Source organism: Schistocerca serialis, chromosome 8, assembly GCF_023864345.2.
Source record: "Schistocerca serialis cubense isolate TAMUIC-IGC-003099 chromosome 8, iqSchSeri2.2, whole genome shotgun sequence".
Taxonomy (NCBI): Eukaryota; Metazoa; Arthropoda; class Insecta; order Orthoptera; family Acrididae; genus Schistocerca; species Schistocerca serialis.
Genome location: NC_064645.1, coordinates 324,458,001 through 324,478,028, shown reverse-complemented (window position 1 = coordinate 324,478,028; position 20,028 = coordinate 324,458,001). Strand labels below are relative to the sequence as shown.

The window sequence follows — 20,028 nt, the reverse complement described above, 5'->3', positions numbered from 1 at the left end:
ATTGTCATGATGAAAATCACAGGTCAACTAACATAGGAACAATGTGTCTACAATACACAATGTGTTGAAAGCTATCGTCGGTAGCATTCGGAACCAACTTAATATCAGTCCACAGTCACACACTGTCATCCAACTTCTATCTAAACAGCTACTCCTGTCAGTCAGTTCATGAAGAGTAAACAATTAGTATTATTACTTTGAGGGTATACTAATGCATGTAAGATAGCACAGAGGTGTGATTTGCTCACAATTCTTTTCTCACAATTCAAAACACTATAGATTTAATCAAGCAACATCAGTAATATCACAAGCTTCCAAAGGCAATTAAATTGAGTTCAACATACAAATATTTAATGAGCAAATTTTTACATTTATTTTATTTTTGTTATTGGAGAACAGCAATCAAGTTAAGTCTCATCTGTAGTGAATCATCAGAATGTTACCACTGCCATAAACTTGAATTTCCTTGTCCAGTCAATTCTGAAAGTCTAATTCAAGACTGACAATCTCAGAAACACAGCTATAAATAAGATGTTTACAGAAATTAATATTACGAGATACACTGCAGCTACTTCATGTTGTAAGCTGCTCCACTGTAAAGGACCTACACAGTCATTCTGAATTAATGTGGCATCTTTTTGAACATTTATTAGATGTCAAGTTACCAAGCACGGCCCTCCTTTATGTATTGTCGTTTAAGATATATGAGCTGTGCCTTGCTTTCCAGCTGTGCTAGCTCCTTCACAGAAGGTGCCATTTGTGCTACGTGATTCTCATATGATGAACCTGTAAAAGTGAAACATATCTGTTAAATAAAGAAAACAATGTTAAGATAAGAAGGCTCTAAAATTAAACCAATGAAATAATTATGTCAGTCAATCTGTGAAAGAATTATTTATCTTTGAAGTTTGTCACTTGCACAACTACAGAAACTTCTCGAGTTCACATCAGAATGATAGTGATTCTCATTTTGGCATATTCTTTTAGGATTGTTGTAATTTTGTGATATTTTAAATAGATGCTTTATTTTAAATTGGCATTTAATGTTTGATCAACATCGTAAAAGAGTCAGTGGTAAAGTTTATATGAAGTGTGACAGTGGTAGCCAATTTTGACAATAACTGCAAGAGATGACACAATGGGTGACAAAAGGCAGTGAATTGAACACTAACTGGAGAAGAAAATTGGGGAACCTAGAGAATCTTAATGAGAACTACTTTACAGTGTGACGAAATCTTTGATGTTGTAAATGGGTAGCTCATCAAGACAGCAGGAAACAGGCAAAATTACACAAGTAATCTTGCTAAATGGATGAAGGCTGATGCCAAAGCAAGGAAATAGCTAATTCTACTGCTTGACACCAAGCCTTTACTTCATGTTGCGAACTGCAAGACTACCAAAAGTATTTAAGACAAGCTGGAGAAGATTTATTAAGTTTGCTCAGCTGAAACATTGATCTGATTGAACACAAAGTTCTCAACAATATGTGGGAAGCATCTGGTGGTATATGAGGCCATCTAATCACATTTGATGAAACAAAGTTAACTTCGTTAGACAATCCAATCAACAATGATGACCTTCGTTTAACATTATGTTGATGAAAGTGTTGCTAGAACAATGATGTCAAAAGTAAAGTATAACAAATAGCAATAAGATGTGATCAAGCTTCATTTAAAGCAGATATAACAAAGACATTTCATTATAAAAGAATGAAGAGAGAAAATGGTTTTCATTTGGCAAAGTAGGGCACTTATCAAAACAGTATGAAACACGTTCAGTTTGTTTAAAATGTAAGACCATAAATCAAATGAATGTACAGGGTGGCGCAGATGGATCGGGTGGTTTTAAAATACTTGTCAAACTGTCAATTGTAAAGGTATTGGATTGAAATAAAGTGCAAAACGTGTAGTTACAATGGAAGTTTATTAACAAAAAAATAGTAATGTTAGTTTTTAAAAATTACATCCATCAAATGCCCTCCTTCTCGAGCGACGCATTCTTGGAGTCGGTCCTTAACGTTCCGCATTGCCCGCTCAAGCACATCACCAGGAATTGATGTGATTTCGGTGTGAATTGCTGCCTTCAACTCCTGAATGGTCCGGGGTTTGTTCATGTAGACCCTTGCTTTTAAATAGCCCCATAAGAAAAAGTCACATACCGTGAGGTCCGGCGAGCGAGGGGGCCAATGGACATCTCCATTACGGGAAATCAAACGGCCAGGGAACAGAGCGCGTACAGCTTGCATTGATATCCTAGCGGTATGTGCAGTTGCCCCGTCTTGTTGGAACCACATATTGCCCATGTCGTAATTGTTCTCTTCAAGTTGTGGGAGAAGAAAATCTTCAATCATGTTCACATAACGCTGCGAATTAACAGTAACCGCCTGCTCCCTTTCATTTTCAAAAAAGTAAGGACCAATTATCCCTACCTTAGAAACCCCACACCAAACCGTCACTTTGTCACTATGGAGAGGCCGTTGGTGTAGATCTCTTGGGTTAGTGTCGGCCCAGTAACGGCAATTTTGCTTGTTTACGTATCCGTTAATGTGAAAGTGAACCTCGTCAGACATCATGATAATCAGGTTTACATCTTCCAATAACTCCAACATCTGTTGGCTAAACTGAAGCCTTTGAAGATGGTCTGTTGGGAGAATCTTCTGTACCAACAGGATTTTATAGGGGTGGAATTTCAGTTCTTCGTTAAGAATCCTTTGAAGGCTCTGACGTGACATTCCAAGAGCTTGAGCACGACGTCTCGTTGATCGACGTGGGCTCGCAGTGACATCGCGTCTCACACGCTCCACGTTCTCAGGCGTTGTTATTGTTGGCGGTCTAGGCGTCCATTTTGGAGCACATGAACCAGTAGTGCGGAAATTATGCACCCAACTCAATATCGTATCTCGCTTAGGAACACTACCGCGAGGTGGGATGTTGAAACGCCGGCGAAAGGCACGCGTCACAGCAACAATTGACTCGTTATTGCGTATGAACTCTTCCACTGCGAAAACACGATGCTCAATGGACCACGTAGCCATCGCGACTGACTGCCAGCCTGCAACTGAAACTTCCCGTCCCCCCCCACCACTGGACGAAGTCGCCGAACACCTGGCTCCCCCCCTCCAGACGTACAGTCCACTTCAAAACCACCCGATCCATCTGCGCCACCCTGTACTAGCACAGACAAAATAAAAAACTGATCTATGTTACCAACTTGTTTAACAACAGCAAGAGGTTAAAAAATTGAGAAGGGAGTTTTAACGCTTTGAAGACTGGTCACATAAAGGAATATCAGGCCAAGAATACTGGCCATTTATGCCATTATTTAAAGTGTTACTGGCACATGTGTAATTGACATATTTGGAAGAGTAAAACATACTAAAAAAGGACAAAGTTTCCAGATTTATTTTTCATATTTGCTCTAGTTCTTTTATACATCACAAATTTTAAAATGATTATGATAAAAAGTATAATTATCCTACCACATAGGTGCAAGATAAGTTACTGAAGAATTTTTTCCTTTTGAATTTACAAACTTTCTTGCTCACTAAACAAATGTGAAATAAAAGGGTTATTCGGAAAGTACTTCCTGATCAGTCATGAAATAGAAACCACTGTGAAAAATCCAGTGCAGCTTTGCACAGATGTGTTGGGCAGTGTCTCTAGTACAACTGTCGATAGTGTCATGTCGCTCTTTAGAGTTCTGAGTACACAATGAGCACGTAAAGATGCCTAGAAAATAGGCTCTCCTGCCAAGTACGAGGGCCTGGTGAGAAACTTAATCTGAAGCTATGCAGCCCACTTAACACAACTATCATGCATTTCCTTCTCCAAAACCATTCTCAATCACATCCTGCAGGCGCAACGAAGATGCTCCTGCAACATTCTCAACAGGAAGTGTTTGATCACGCAAAATACAGCCCATAATTTGCTCCTTCTGAATTTCATCTCTGCTCACATCAGCCGCTGGCTATGAAGAGAATATTTTGGGATTGACAATGAGCTGTAGACCAGCATAGAGAATTGGCGGAAAGCACTGGCAGCTGCTGTCTATGACAAGTGCATTGGGAAGTTGGTACAACCTAAGTCGGAGTGGTGATTTTGTAGATAATAGCTAGAAGTTGTAGCTAACTGTTGTGAATAGAAAAAAATTGAGTTTTATAGTGGTTTCCATTTCACGGACAATCTGAAGTTACCGAATACCCCTTGTATTTAGAACAGAATTACAGTCACTGTGAAACCTAACAAGTAAATGAATGAAATTATGTCAGTCACTTGGCCATTCGCTGTTACGTTGACTAATACTTCATTGAAGATAATTGTAGAAACTGACAACAAAAGGCAGCACCTGTCAAGGGGCAGGTAGTGAGATGTCCGTACGTTGTTCTTATATGACATGGATCCAGTTTTCGAGTGATGGGTGATTTGTGTGTTGACAAAATTGTGGCCCTAGCTATATTCGGGTGTAGCCTTTTGAAAACAGTGATGTGGCCAGAGCTGTGCTCGTGCTTGAGCTTGTTCTCCAAAATGTTGCTGTTGTGAGAGAATTTTTCTATAGATATGAACAAACTGATTAGATTAGATTAGATTAGATTAGATTAATACTAGCTCCATGGATCATGAATACGATATTTCGTAATGATGTGGAACGAGTCGAATTTTCCAATACATGACATAATTAGGTTAATTTAACAACATACTTAAGTTAATATAACAACTTTATTTTTTGTGTTTTTGTTTTTCTTTTTTTATTTTTCTTTTTATTATTTTTTATTTTTTTAATATTTTTGTTTTTTTTTTCCTTTTTTTTCTTAATTTATATCTAAAAATTCCTCTATGGAGTAGAAGGAGTTGTCATTCAGAAATTCTTTTAATTTCTTCTTAAATACTTGTTGGTTATCTGTCAGACTTTTGATACTATTTGGTAAGTGACCAAAGACTTTAGTGCCAGTATAATTCACCCCTTTCTGTGCCTAAGTTAGATTTAATCTTGAATAGTGAAGATCGTCCTTTCTCCTAGTATTGTAGTTATGCACACTGCTATTACTTTTGAATTGGGTTTGGTTGTTAATAACAAATTTCATAAGAGAGTATATATACTGAGAAGCTACTGTTAATATCCCTAGATCCTTAAATAAATGTCTGCAGGATGATCTTGGGTGGACTCCAGCTATTATTCTGATTACACGCTTTTGTGCAATAAATACTTTAATACTCAGTGATGAATTACCCCAAAATATATGATGCCATATGAAAGCAATGAGTGAAAATAGGCGTAGTAAGCTAATTTACTAAGATGTTTATCACCAAAATTTGCAATGACCCTTATTGCATAAGTAGCTGAACTCAAACGTTTCAGCAGATCATCAATGTGTTTCTTCCAATTTAATTTCTCATCAATGGACATACCTAAAAATTTGGAATATTCTACCTTAGCTATATGCTTCTGGTTAAGGTCTATATTTATTAATGGCGTCATACCATTCACTGTACGGAACTGTATGTACTGTGTCTTATCAAAATTCAGTGAGAGTCCGTTTACAAGGAACCACTTAGTAATTTTCTGAAAGACAGTATTGACAATTTCATCAGTTAATTCTTGTTTCTCAGGTGTGATTACTATACTTGTATCATCAGCAAAGAGAACTAACTTTGCCTCTTCATGAATATAGAATGGCAAGTCATTAATATATAATAAGAACAACAAAGGACCCAAGACTGACCTTGTGGAACCCCATTCTTGATAGTTCCCCAGTTTGAGGAATGTGCTGATCTTTGCATGTTACGAGAACTACTTATTTCAACTTTCTGCACTCTTCCAGTTAGGTACGAATTAAACCATTTGTGCACTGTCCCACTCATGCCACAATACTTGAGCTTGTCTAGCAGAATTTCATGATTTACACAATCAAAAGCCTTTGAGAGATCACAAAAAATCCCAATGGGTGGTGTTCGGTTATTCAGATCATTCAAAATTTGACTGGTGAAAGCATATATGGCATTTTCTGTTGAAAAATCTTTCTGGAAACCAAACTGACATTTTGTTAGTACTTCATTTTTACAGATATGTGAAGCTACTCTTGAATACATTACTTTCTCAAAAATTTTGGATAAAGCTGTTAGAAGGGAGATTGGACGGTAATTGTTGACATCAGATCTATCCCCCTTTTTATGCAAAGGTATAACAATAGCATATTTCAGTCTATCAGGGAAAATTCCCTGTTCCAGAGAGCTATTACACAGGTGGCTGAGAATCTTACTTATCTGTTGAGAACAAGCTTTTAGTATTTTGCTGGAAATGCCATCAATTCCATGTGAGTTTTTGCTTTTAAGCAAGTTTATTATTTTCCTAATTTCAGAGGGAGAAGTGGGTGAGATTTCAATTGTATCAAATTGCATAGGTATGGCCTCTTCCATTAACAGCCTAGCATCTTCTAATGAACACCTGGATCCTACTATATCCACAACATTTAGAAAATGATTATTAAAAATATTTTCAACTTCTGACTTTTTGTTCGTAAAGTTTTCATTCAATTTGATGGTAATACTGTCTTCCTGTTCTCTTGGTTGACCTGTTTCTCTTTTAATAATATTCCAAATTGTTTTAATTTTATTATCAGAGTTGCTGATTTCAGACATGATACACATACTCCTGGATTTTTTAATAACTTTTCTTAATATAACACAGTAGTTTTTATAATTTTTGATAGTTTCTGGGTCACTACTCTTTCTTGCTGTCAGATACATTTCCCTTTTCCGGTTACAAGATATTTTTATACCCTTAGTAAGCCATGGTTTGTTACAAGGTTTCTTACGAGTATATTTAACTATTTTCTTGGGGAAGCAGTTTTCAAATGCATTTACAAAAATGTCATGAAATAAATTATATTTTAAATTGGCATCAGATTCACGGTACACCTCATCCCAGTCTAACTGCTGTAGGCTTTCCCTGAAATTTGCAATTGTTAAATCGTTGACTGAACGTACTACTTTGGAGGACTGTTTAGCATTGCTGAATGGAGCTATGTCATATATTGTAACTAGCTGTGCACCATAATCAGAAAGACCATTCTCAACAGGCTGAGCATTTATCTGGTTAAACTTATCTTGGTCTATAAAGAAGTTATCTATCAGTGAGCTGCTATCCTTTACCACCCGAGTAGGAAAATCAATAACGGGTGTCAAATTGAAAGAACCGAGTAATACTTCAAGGTCATTTTTCCTATTACCCTCTTTCAGAGAATCTACATTGAAGTCCCCACAAATAATAATTTGCTTCCCCCTGTCTGACAGATAGCACAACAAGGAGTCCAAATTTTTCAGAAATAGATGAAAATTTCCTGATGGGGACCTATATACAGTTACAATTATAAATGTGCCTTTATTTAATTTAAGCTCACAGGCACATGCTTATATATGTTTCTCTACACAAAACTTTTTTGTTTCTATACTTTTTGCACAATGATAACTTTTGACATATATGGCAACTCCTCCTTTCTCCATATTTTCTCTCATTACATGTGCAGAGAGCTTATAACCACTTACATTTACCTTATCCATATCAGTAACAATGTGATGCTCAGACAGGCATAGTATATCTATTTCATTCTCAGCTTCTAAATCTTCTAAACAAACCAGAAGCTCATCTACTTTATTCTTTAAACTCCCAATATTTTGATGAAATATACTTACATTATTTTTAATTATACTTTTATGAGAACCTTTCCTTATTCTAACATTTGCAGTACTCTCCTGTCTGAGTTTCTCATTGTGCTTAGGCCTAGTTCCTATACCAGTGGTCACATGGTGTTCAGAGAGGCAGCTTATGTCAACTGGGTTGGGTGATTTTAATTCATCAATGCAATTACCTAGGACTGAGATACAACTTGGTGGAGATAAAATTTCTGGTGATTGGTGAAAATTTATAATTGATAGCTGTGATTGGTGATCCAATGTGCTAGAATTGTGCTGTTTAATTTCTTTCCTAAACTGAAGATTTGTTTCAATCCTGACCTCTCGTAGAACTTGACATCTTTCTGTCTTACCTATCCCAAAAAAGGTGCTGCTCCAACACCTGTAACCACTGGTATTTTACCATTCATGGCAGTGCCTCCCCCCCCTTAAATTTCCTGCTATTACCCCAGCCAGTTTCCCTTCCCTTTCCTGTTGAGATGTAGGCCGTGCCTGGTATAGTCCCACCTACTGAGATAATCAACAGGAACCACACCAATATGAGCCCCCGCACCCGACCCAAGCAGTCGTTCCAACTCCAAATTAACTCTCCCAACAGAAGAGTTCAAATGAGGCCGGTCATGGCGTCTCAGGACAGATACAAATTCAACATTGGTGTGTCTCAATGCCGACGCAATCTTTACCAGGTCACACTCTATACTGTACCCAGGATCTCTGTTGATGCTGTTCCCTGGCCCTCCCACAATAACCACGGTGTCCTCCCTGGTAAATCCTTTACAGAGTGAACCTAAATCCTCTGTCACCTGATCCAGACTAGCACTTGGTTTGAAAAAATTTGTGACCTGGTATTCTGGTCCTAATTCCTCCTGCAGAAGTTGGCCTACACCTCTGGCATGAGAACTGCCTAACAACAAAACTTTCTTCCTTTTCGATGACTTTCTTACATTCTTTTTCAATTTCCTATTGAAAGTTTGTTGTGTCCTGTCTACACCTACCTCTGCTTGATCTATGGCAAGTGGTACATTGACAGTGGTGCGACACATCACATGATTTGTACACTACGCATGAACCATCCAAAATTCCAATGAAGCTGGATAGTGCCAAGAAAGGTGTACACATTGAGCATTTGGTACAGCTTGAATTGATGTACACATGTATTGATTTATGTGCTGATGTTGATTCAATGGACAGAAATGAACAGTGATATTTTGAAAATGTTAGATTTTGCCAATATGGATCTGTAACTGATCTTCTATTAAGAAATCTGTACAAAATTAAATAAATAAGGTAACTGAAGATGGCAAATTGTGAATATTTTTCAAAAACCATATTGCAACTGCTGTTGCTACATCCACCGGTGAAAACAAGCTTTATTGTTAAGCTGTGAAAGTTTTTCATCAAAGAAAGTCTTGTATTGTCGCTGAAACTGATGATATTTTGCAGAGACGGCATGAAAGAAAGTGTTATCAACATAAATGCTGTATGTGATAGCTTTTGAAGCATTACGGTACAGAGACAGATTTTGAGAGAGATGCGTCTACTGTAAACATTATTGGCTGGCGTTTGGTGGAAGAGTGCAGAATCCCACTGAACTGAAGAATTAGTTCATGCAGGTGTTTGCAGACCAAAGGAAGAAAATCATTTGGAGGGTCATCGATACTTTATTGTTTCTAAGGATGATTTTTCCAGTTTCAGAGTGACATTCCTTTTGCAACACATGGAATTGATGAATCACTATTCATGAAAATGAGGATGACTCAGGCTGGTGTTACTCTTAAAGAATTATGTACAAACGGAGGCGAGTAGTTCTGTAATAAAGAAGTAAGTAAGTTTGCTGATTCAATTGGACTGAAACATTCAATTACTGCATCATACGCTCCTCAACAGAATAGAGTTGCTGCGTGGGAAAATTGAATTCTTTGTGAGATAGCACATTCTTGGCTCTGCTCTGTCACATACCTATGAAAATCATTGTGAGGTAAGGCAATTTTGGCTACAACATACACTCAATCAAACTGGTCCCACGAAAATTAAAACTCTACTTGAAATGTTTCAATAAAGAAGGTTATTTCAATGATCTGATGATATTTAGAATGGGATGCAATGCTTGCATTCCCACAGAAGAATTTAAGAAGTTTGACAGTATATTTTCCAAACAATATGTGATTGTTGGCTATGATGATTGTGGATACTATGTTTATTTTCCTCAAAAAAGGTGTATTGATAATAAAATGTCGACAAAACTGTCTTTTGCAGAGGACTGTCAATGGGATTGTATGAACCGAGATGTGGCTGTAAATGACAAAAGGATTAGCAACCATTTGTGTGACGCTGAGGAACGAGTTGAGAGCAATATGGAAGCAAGAAATGAAGAAAAAGGAAGCTACAATTTACCTGAATGGAAAGGTTTAAAGAAGCCATTATGTTACTGTTAAAATTCTGCCCATCAACCATGAATGACACTCTCTTGTGAGGCACCAAGGAATCATAAACATGAGGTGTAGTCAGGAAACGGAAGACTGGAGGAAGAAATGATGCTCTAAAGAAAAAAAACATGAGAACTAGTTTAAACTAAAACAAATAATGTAACGCAAAATTGGTGGTTTTTGCTACAAAATTAAATGCAAACAATGAAGTGGTTTAATCTAAGGTTCAGTTGGTGGCAACAGGGTATACTGATTGTTTTGCTGACACATTTAGCTCTACAGGGCTGTATATAGGCAAGATTTGAGACAGTGAGAGCCCTGTTTAGTGTTGAAATTCAACATGACTGGCTTATAAGACTATCTGATTTCAGGGCAGTATTGCTCAATGGTATTTTAAAGGACAAAGCATACATGTATCAACCAGGGGGGCTTTGGTTATGGAAATTACTGAAGAGTAAAAATGCTGGTACGGATGTCTTGTTAAATTTTTTATTGAATGTAATTTATAGAGGACCCATTCAGAGCCATGTATGTTCTCTGGTGAAAACCTGGTAACTACCAATGTTCACTAGAATTCATATTTGCTTCATAACCTGTTCACATTGTATGCATTATTTCATCAAAGTCTGCAGTCTAATAGGTCAAGCAAGGTAAAATACTTGCAACTTTGTAATTAAAGAAAGGTTTCACAGTCATTTATTACAACTATAAACATGTACTGATCTTAAGTTCTAGCAATCTTTTTGAATGTATGGCTTCTATTAAATGAATTAATTTTTAACTCCAATTTATATTAGGAAAATGACAAGTTATATTTTGCTAATAAATTAATCAAATGTAATTAGCATTGTTAATTTCCACACATTACCTTGTTACAAACTTCTAAATTGTTCATTTCACCAACTACCTATACATACTCATCAGGAAATAATGTACCTAAATTACACTGCCCGCAGTTCATCTCTGTGTATTAATTTTCTATTGTAATTTTGTAAATGTGAGTCTTAAACAACACTACTAATTGCTACTATAAGTATAAATTGATGTGCAACATCACTGTCGCTTTCAGAGTGTGAAGATGTAGTCTTTGATGATTTCCACAGTGTGGCAAGATTGTTACATTTTCTTATAACACAGTATTACGGACAACAGGACATTAGCAGCAAAGCAGATACGAAGATCTAAAAGTTGAGTGTTAAATTCTCCCAGTGAGTTTACATCACCAAAGAACTTTATTGGCACTTTAATTCTTATAGTTTCAGTTTAAATTTTCGGTACAAGCACATCGTGTTCTGTACCTGGTGGAGGGAAGTTTTTTATTATTTATTTCTGATGAGACAACTCAATGAGATGTCAAAGTGAGCATTAATGGTTAGCAGTTTTAAGTAATTATATTTACTCACATTCCCAGCAGTAATGTCACAATTTGCTCAACATTACCTTTTCAGAGTTTTCTCTGTGTTTTACCTGCCTTTCATGTCTTGTGGGGAGATATTTAATTTTTTGAGGGTTTCCAAAATTTTCTTTACCCAGTTGGACTTCACTGCGTTGGTCATTATTATATTAAAGAAAACTTCTTGGTCAGTTTGCCTTTGTTCATCCTATGTATGTGTCTAGCACTTTATGCCCTTCTTTTTCCTGATGCTTATAACAGTCTGTCTATTTGTACAGTCTCTCTAGAAGACCCCTTTCTGAAACAGCCCATAGATCTTTCTCAGTATTTTCCCCCTCGTTATTGTCTCCTTGATATTCATTATTTCCTTGATTATTGCTGTTTCTGAGGCATATAAGGCCTCTGATAAGACTACAGTAGTGTCTTAATTTGGCACTGATGGAGCATCAGCAAAAACCAGACATTTTATGCTGATGGTTCTATCATTGTCTCTCCCCATCTTTACCCCATTGACTCCTTTGTCACATGTCCTGATTATTTTCTCTAAGACCGAGTTAAATACAATGGGTGACAGGTCATCTCTGTCTCTTACATATGTCTCTATTTCGAATGGTTCCGAGACGCCTCTCGTGAACTTCACTTCAGATGATGTATTTGTTAATGTTTCCTGAATTAGCTTTCTGGCCTTCTTGTCCATTCACTTCTTCCAGTGTGTGGAGGAGTGTTTATCTACACCAGATCTGTTCACTGCATGACGACCCCTTCTTGAAGCCTCCTTGGTGTTCTCCTACCTGTGAATCTATCTGAGGCTCTAGCCAATTTAACAAGGCTTCGTATAAAATTTTGTTAGTGACAGCTATTAGTGAAATTCCTCTGCACTTATTACGGCATTTTGTCTCCTATCTTGTGGAAGGGATGTATTAGGACCGAATTCAATTCTCCTGCTAACTTTTCTATTTTCCACATGTTTCCAATGATTCTATGTACTTTGGGTGTGATTTTTTCATGATTTAATTTCCAAATTCCTAAAACCAATCAGTCTTCTCCAGGTCCTTTATTATTTTTCAATGATTTTGGGTACGTCAGACTACCGTGCTAATATTTCACAGTTTTTTCTCATCTTTGTCTCCAGTGCTCTGTCTTGTTTTTTGAAGCATTAGCCCGGTGGTTGATGCCCTGTCATATTTTCTCTGAATATTCAGTAAAAATTGTGTGTGGTGTTTTTGTTGAAGTTCTTTTCTATCTCCTTGGACATGTTTCTGTAACCTGTTTTTTTCTCTCTATGGATTATTTTCCAAGAGGTCTTCTGTACCTTGTTGAATTATGATATTTACTCTATTATAAGACAGGCTTTTTCCAGATTTGACATTCGAAAAATACAGGGTTGTCTTACATTCGCAGATTTAACTATTGTTGCCAAGGTCAATGTTTATACATTATTTAACGTATGAATCTAGGAAATGTCTCACATTTACATATGAAGCTTTGGCTATTGAGGTTTCGTACAAATTTATTTTTAACAATCTTGAAGGGTAGGGCACATCAAACAATACTTGCATTTGATAGGCTCAAGATTTTCCATATGCCGAAGTGCTTGATACAATTTCGAACTTGCTGAAACAATCACGTAATATTTGATTCGCAGCGTTAGTGCAAGGGATATGTGAGAAACTGTAAGCTAGCAACTACAACACTATAATGCTCTGCTTAAAACCTGAAAATTTTCTGAAACACAGGAGAAAACAACATTTAATTCTGTAAACTAACAAACTTTTGTTGTATTTGTACTGCGATAAATGTCCTCTACTGTATACGTAGACTTATGTTGGTTTTTAAGTGAAGGCAACTTTCAAAGGTGAAAATCTTGTCCTTGAAATACCATTACTTCATTCTGAACTGAAGTCAATGTTTTATTTGGTTATGAAAAATTAACAATTTAGCAAGTGGCTTGCAAATGACAAATTCGATTGCTATATATTTTGGAACACTGGGGAAAATAATTACCAGCTTTTAATCAGTTTTAGAACAAGATGATGACATTCAGATAAAATGAGCAGAAAAATTAATCCAGAATGAAGTGTATAACAAATGAAATAAATCATATTAAACTATTGTCATGAGAGTAAATTAAAGACCTGCTGTGGAGATAGTATGGACAGATGTTACTTGATCGCAGGACGAGTGACAGATCGATAATTGGACTGCATAGTGACTGTGATCTTTCTGTTTGGACATATGATGTGCACCCTAGAAGATATTGTTGTCCATGTTTCATTGTTGCTCGAGCGCAACACTACGAAAGTTGGAGGGAGACAGTGACTCAGCTTGGCTGAGAATTACAATGAGTGCAGAGAGGAAGTATTGAGCAGGCAGAAATTTTGTCCTCCAGCCTACCTTGGGAATGTATACTGAATACTTTGACTTTTTATTTATATTTACCATATTTGAACTGCAATTTGCTTGAATGCATTTGCACTTGGTACTGAACTAACTTCAAAACTGGACACATACTCAACAGTAGCATAAATGTCTACAAAAGACACTGATGTTGTGAGGTAACAGGCGAGTTGTGGTGCCCTGGAAATATTATATGTTTGGAGGTTGGGCAGCCGCACAGGACGCCCATCAAAGCCAAGGCCTGGCAGCAAACATGTGCTGCCGAACATTAGCCGGATGAGAGGGGTAGTCCCAGCGCATGGTCCAGGCCGAGCACGTGGCTGGGAATTCCTTAGTGACGCTGTGTCAAAGAAAGAGATTTGTATGCCGAAAGCGCCAAAGATGGTGGACTTTGTGAAACCATCATGGCAGACATTTCACAGTTCGTATAGAAATTAATAGTAGCCAGATGAAATATGATATGGTACCTCAAATAGAGACATGTATAATACTACTATTTGCACGATGATTCTGATGGTGTAACCAGATTTTCAAAATATCTTTATTAGTTTTAAATTAAGTATCTGACTAAATTATACAAGTAACACCCAGCAACGAATTTCCAAAATCTTAACGCTTCATCTGATTTTGTCGATTGCTATGTCTTTAGAAAGCTATTGGTGTAAACCTAAATTAGTATGAATTACAGGCATGTAACTTGAGTAGTACATGAGTTATTGGAGGTCAAAGTGGCCGATTACTAACAATCGCATCAGGCCATAAGTACTCCACAGTTACACGAAAAAACGGTAGCAGCATGCTTATAAATATATTGATTCATCTATGTCTTTGTTAATATCCGATATATGCTATTCATGAAGAAACTGGTCAATTATTTACTGCGTTTTAGAAAGCACAGAGACATTAGGCTCCTGGCCTACAATTTGCTTCTTTTCTTTTGATATATGTTTATTTAATTGTTTATGTATTTAATAATGTGTGTTAGAGTGTGTTTATGGTCCAGCTGTAGGAATATTTATTTAATTTCAAGTATTTAAATGTAAATCCAGTATTTCGAATGTTTCATTATTTTTGTGTGGGTGCGTTGGCATGAAGACATGGCACAAGCGTTGTAGCCAATCACAGCACTCATTACTAAGAGAGATGTATGGAGGTTGGGGGAGGAGCATCGTTTCCGGAGAGGACACGGGAGTGAGTGCTGGACGCGGACAGTATAGCGCGATGGATGCACAGTCGGTGGAAAGACTTGGACAGTGGAGCAGTTTGCATGTGGTCGCGGCAGATAGAAATACTTTGGAGTGCCGACTTGTGCACTTGTGAGATTTCCGTGGCTTCTACAGTGAAGATGTAGTGTGCGTTTAGAAGCGAATATCAAGCGAGCTGTGTTGTTCATAACTAATTGTGTGCTGCACAACTCTATTGTTTCCCTGTTATTCAACTTATATTTTATTTAATTGCTGGACCATCGACACCAATAAGTGTTTTGCAGAAATATACCGCATTCTCAAAAGTACTTCTACTATCGTACTCATAATTTAAAGCTGTTAAGATAGTACTGCAAGATTTTATTTAATTGAAATCTTTAATTTATAAATTCATATGTTAGATTCATATTTCACAATTGCCGAGTGATAGAAACCTTCGATAATTCGATTCATGTGTGTATTCTTATCGTATACTGTAGACTCAGCAGTATTTGTCCTGTAATGTGGCAACTACGTATCCCAGCCCTAGACAACAAAACCACCAAAACTCTTGATAATGAAACTCTGAGTCGGAGGGTGCGTAGTTATTGTGAAAGCCCGCAACGTCTAGATAGGGACCGTGGGATGTCTAGCGCTGCCGGCCATCCTATATTGCGGCGCAGAGGGCACTCGTGATACCGAGTCGCTGGAGGTGTGGGTCAGCAGGTGTGCTCCATTGGATCCGCAGGATCCCACACGACCACTACTGGCGTCTGGCGGAAACTATTAATTCCACTGCCAACTTCGACACCTGTGGGATGGTACTGACATGTGATACTACAGAAACACGTACTTCTAATGCTAAGAAGGAATGCCACATCAGCGTAGAGGTGAAATCCACTGTGTGTTCAGAAAAAAAGGCTATGTTCTCGGGTCCCGCAGTTACATCAACTTCAGAAATCTCCCATATTCGAAAGAAACAGCCACATATTTACGACAACGGAGATACAACTTTCACAGCTGTCCCATTAGGACGATGATAATGACTAAAAATAGTGATACCACAGATGACAGGCTAAGTAAACAAAAAGGGCACTGATAGAAATTAAGGTAACAATTTCTTTTTGTTTATTTTATTTTTTCTGTTATTATCAAAACACAGACAATTGGCATAAATTTAGAATAGGTTTAATGTTAAATTTCTAGACAGATCCCTTACATTAATAAAACTTGGTAATTTTGATTTTTCAGAATTTGCAAAAAAATTCGAGGAGACTTAAAAAAGGGGGGTCGTCTCATGTTCAGGGTCATCTTATACTCGGGTAAATATGGTATTTCCATTTCTCATACATTTTTCTTAGTGGTTGCCCCAACTTTATCAGTTCTTTCATTTTTCTGACAGTTCTGTCCAGCTGTTAAAACTCAATATTCTTAATTTTTCTGTTATTTCTTTCTTATTTAAACTTATGTACTTGGGGTACGTGCACTGAAAGTAGTTGTTTTTTTTTGACAATATAGTGACTAAGTTTTTTTAACGAGATAATTTTTTATGGCCAAAGGTTCTATGGTAATGATTTCTGTGTCTGAGGATAATTTGATTATTATTGAAATTAGTAAAAAAATAAAATGACCCTTCTTAGTAGACAAGAAACAAAAAAAAAAAGTGACAAAAAGAAAAGTAGAAGTATTGGCACATTGAAGACTTACAGCCTTGCTAAAACACACACACACACACACACACACACACACACACACACACACACACACACACACAGAGCATCTTTGCGCACTGTGTTACCTCTGGAGGAGGACTTGTCCAAAAGCTTAGCAGTGTTTTCAGTCTTGTTTTTATGTGGCTACTGTAACACTTATTTCATCCACCATATTTATTTATTTTTTATTTTGAAATTCATTCAAATATTTAATGTGCCCTATCTTGGAAACTAAACATGTTGTTGTAGGCCATAAATTACAACTGTAAAAAGCATTTTTACCTGAGAAATACTCAATATCTATAAAAGCTTCTTAGAACATTAAAGTTTGTATTGTGTAGATTTTAATCTCCACACTCACCAACATTCTGCCTCTTCTGACCATAAACAACCTTCCCATCAAATTCATCAACAGGAACTTTTAAATCGGGTTCAACTTGCTGGATAGTCACATTCAGATGGTCTTCTATGTCTGCCAAGTACTGTAAATAGATTAATTAATAAATACGTATTAAGTGACAAATTCAACTGGGGAAAAAATTTTAAATTATAGAGATTGACAGGTTAACCAAAATTACCCGAAGGAGGTGCAACTTTCAGTACTATAGACAGAAATTCTTTAACTCAAAATACTACTCCTATTTTTATTTTCTGGAGCCAAATGTTTGTTCCCTCCATTCACCCCCCTCCCCCCTCCAACACCTCCAAAAAAACCCTCCTCTCTCTGCAGGTGGAATATATGGTTCGAAAAGCAAGCAATGTAATTTCCTACCTCAACTGTTTCGAGGAGTTACACCTTCTAAAATTAAGAACTAGCCACCCTTTCTTTCTCTTTGTGGGTTTTAGCAAGTTTTTAGAAGAAAACTTGTCTCTTCCTACTGATAAAACTATATAGAATATACTAAAAATCAGTACAATGGAAACATTCAGAATTAGCTTTTACTTTTTGTTTGTCCAATTTTAAGCCTGTATATTCCAGAAAGGAAACACATAGTGCAATAGGACTCCTACTCCACAACATTATTTTCATTATCTTCCTTTCCAAATACAAAGCCTTGTTTTGCAGGGGCATTAACAAAACGTTACTCCAATTTAAAGATGTGGGGCTTCTGTGCAGGGCAGGGACATATCTGGATGTAAGCATCTGGAAACTTATTATCTGCAAAATATATAGAACTCTTTAACAACTTAACAGTGCCTATCAAACTTTTAAAAAAAATAAAATGTTTTTATTGCCATACAATATTATCAGAAAATCATAAGAATAACTATACCAACAATTTGGAAGCACACATAAGCCAATACCAAAGAACTATAAGGAAAAAACTACACTGTTACTTTTAAATAACTTTCACCAGCAGTTTCGTTTCCCAAGGAATGTAAATACTGACAAGAATTAGCATGGTGACACAGTCACATGCATACAAAACAATGCTAGCAGTTTTGATCATAAACAATCCTATAGAAAAAAATAATTGTCTTTCTCCTCCAACTTCTGCTAATCTTTTCACTTTCGGAAAACACTCAAAATGTGTGTAATGAAACATTTTACAGTAGTAAACTTGGTGAAATTTATCATCTGCCTTTCACTTCCATATCAAGTTGCATTTCTGTGAGCTTTTCAAACAGTGGTACATTACAATTGTTTATTACAATACACATTCTGCAAAAAATGTGTTTAGAATACCTGTGGTTCATTGTACCAAATGCAGCAGCCTCCTTCATCAGTCAATCTAGTGTTGTGACAATTCCGCCCTCGACTAGGACACCATTCGCCATGATACCACACTTTTTCTGGCACAGATGACACAAGTGAAATTGCTAGACCCATCCTTTCCGCTCGTCCAACTCTACCGATGCGATGTACATAATTGGACTTTTCATCGGGCAATGTGACATTGATCACTGGTCATACAAAAACATTTGTATAAAATTAGTTTTTCATGAAGGAAATCCAATGATAATTTAACAAATTGTAATAAAAAAATCAGTACTTACTAAATGGTAGTCCAGAAATATCTAAACCTCTTGCTGCTACATCTGTACAAATAAGAAACTTCACTTCTTGGCGTTTGAATTTTTCAAGGTTGCTCTTTCTCTCTGCAGGTTTACGGTCTCCATGTAGACAAACACAAGAATATGGATTGCCCCGGTTGTGAGGACCACCACCTACAACATATACAGAGGTTATGTGAAGTTCACATTCATTAAGCTGAAATCAGACTGTCAGATACAAGGAAGAAGGACGATCTTGTTTAAGGGGGGATGTAATGGATTTTGATCCAAAAAATCTATTTTTCAAAAATATTATTTTCTTGATCTACACAGTTTAATCTATGTTGTGTGTGAATTTTATCATGATAGCAGCTTTAGAAATGCCTTTAAATTGTTAAACTGCACTGGCGGCCAGTCCCACCTTTCCCAACATTTGGCACTGGATTGGATTGATTCGGGGTAAGAGACCAAACAGCAAGGTCATCAGTCTCATTCGATTATGGAAGGATGAGGAAGGAACCCCTGTGACAAGGGGTTGGGAGTGAGTGTAGTGTAGGGATGCACCAGGATATTATGTAGGATAGGTGGGTGACAGAATGCTAGTTTGGGAGGGGTGGGCATGATCTTGGGTAGGACGTTCCTCATTTCAGGGCAGGATGAGAGAGAAAACACTGGCAAAGTATATGGTTCAGCTGTTTCAGTCCAGGGTGATAGTTGGTGACAAGAGGGCGCATCTTTGTGGCAGATTCTTGCAAGTGGTGGGAGGATTGGGGTTGTGTGAGGATATGGCACAGGAAATTGTTTCTGGACTAGATTTGAGGGGTATTAGCTGTCTGTGAAGATCTTTGTGCAGCCTTCAGTAAACTGGGCAAGTAAATTCTCATCACTGCAGATTTGTTGTCAACAGCAGCTAGGCTGTAAGGGAGAGACTTTTTGGTGTAGAAGGGATGGCAGCTGTCTCAGTGCAGGTACTGTTAGTGCGTTTAATGTGGACAGAGGTGGGAATGGAGCCATCAACGAGATGGAGGTCAACATCCATTGGTGCACTCAGTAGAACAGGACCAAGTGAAGCAGAAAGGAGAAAAGGTGTTGAGGTTGTGAAGGAATGTGGATAGGATGTCTTGGCCATGAGTCCAGATCATGAAAATACCATCAATGAGACTAAACCAGACTAGAGGCTGGGAGTCTTGGGAAGCTAGGAAGGTTTCCTCTAGATGGCCCGTAAACAAGTTG

At 37.2% G+C, this 20,028-nt stretch overlaps 1 protein-coding gene across 1 annotated transcript in view; it reads right to left on the bottom strand.

Moving 5' to 3' along the window:
• Positions 1-329: 329 nt before the first annotated feature.
• The window catches only part of LOC126416180 (ATP-dependent RNA helicase Ddx1), a 75,900-nt gene continuing 56,201 nt past the window's right edge, over positions 330-20,028 (bottom strand). Inside the window, exons 11-14 of the mRNA XM_050083760.1 lie at positions 18,799-18,969; positions 18,488-18,705; positions 17,162-17,282; positions 330-786 (exon numbers count right to left, since the gene is read on the bottom strand). Of these exons, the coding sequence (XP_049939717.1) occupies positions 662-786; positions 17,162-17,282; positions 18,488-18,705; positions 18,799-18,969 (635 nt within the window). The 3' untranslated portion in view covers positions 330-661. The remainder of the gene's footprint in view (positions 787-17,161; positions 17,283-18,487; positions 18,706-18,798; positions 18,970-20,028) is intronic.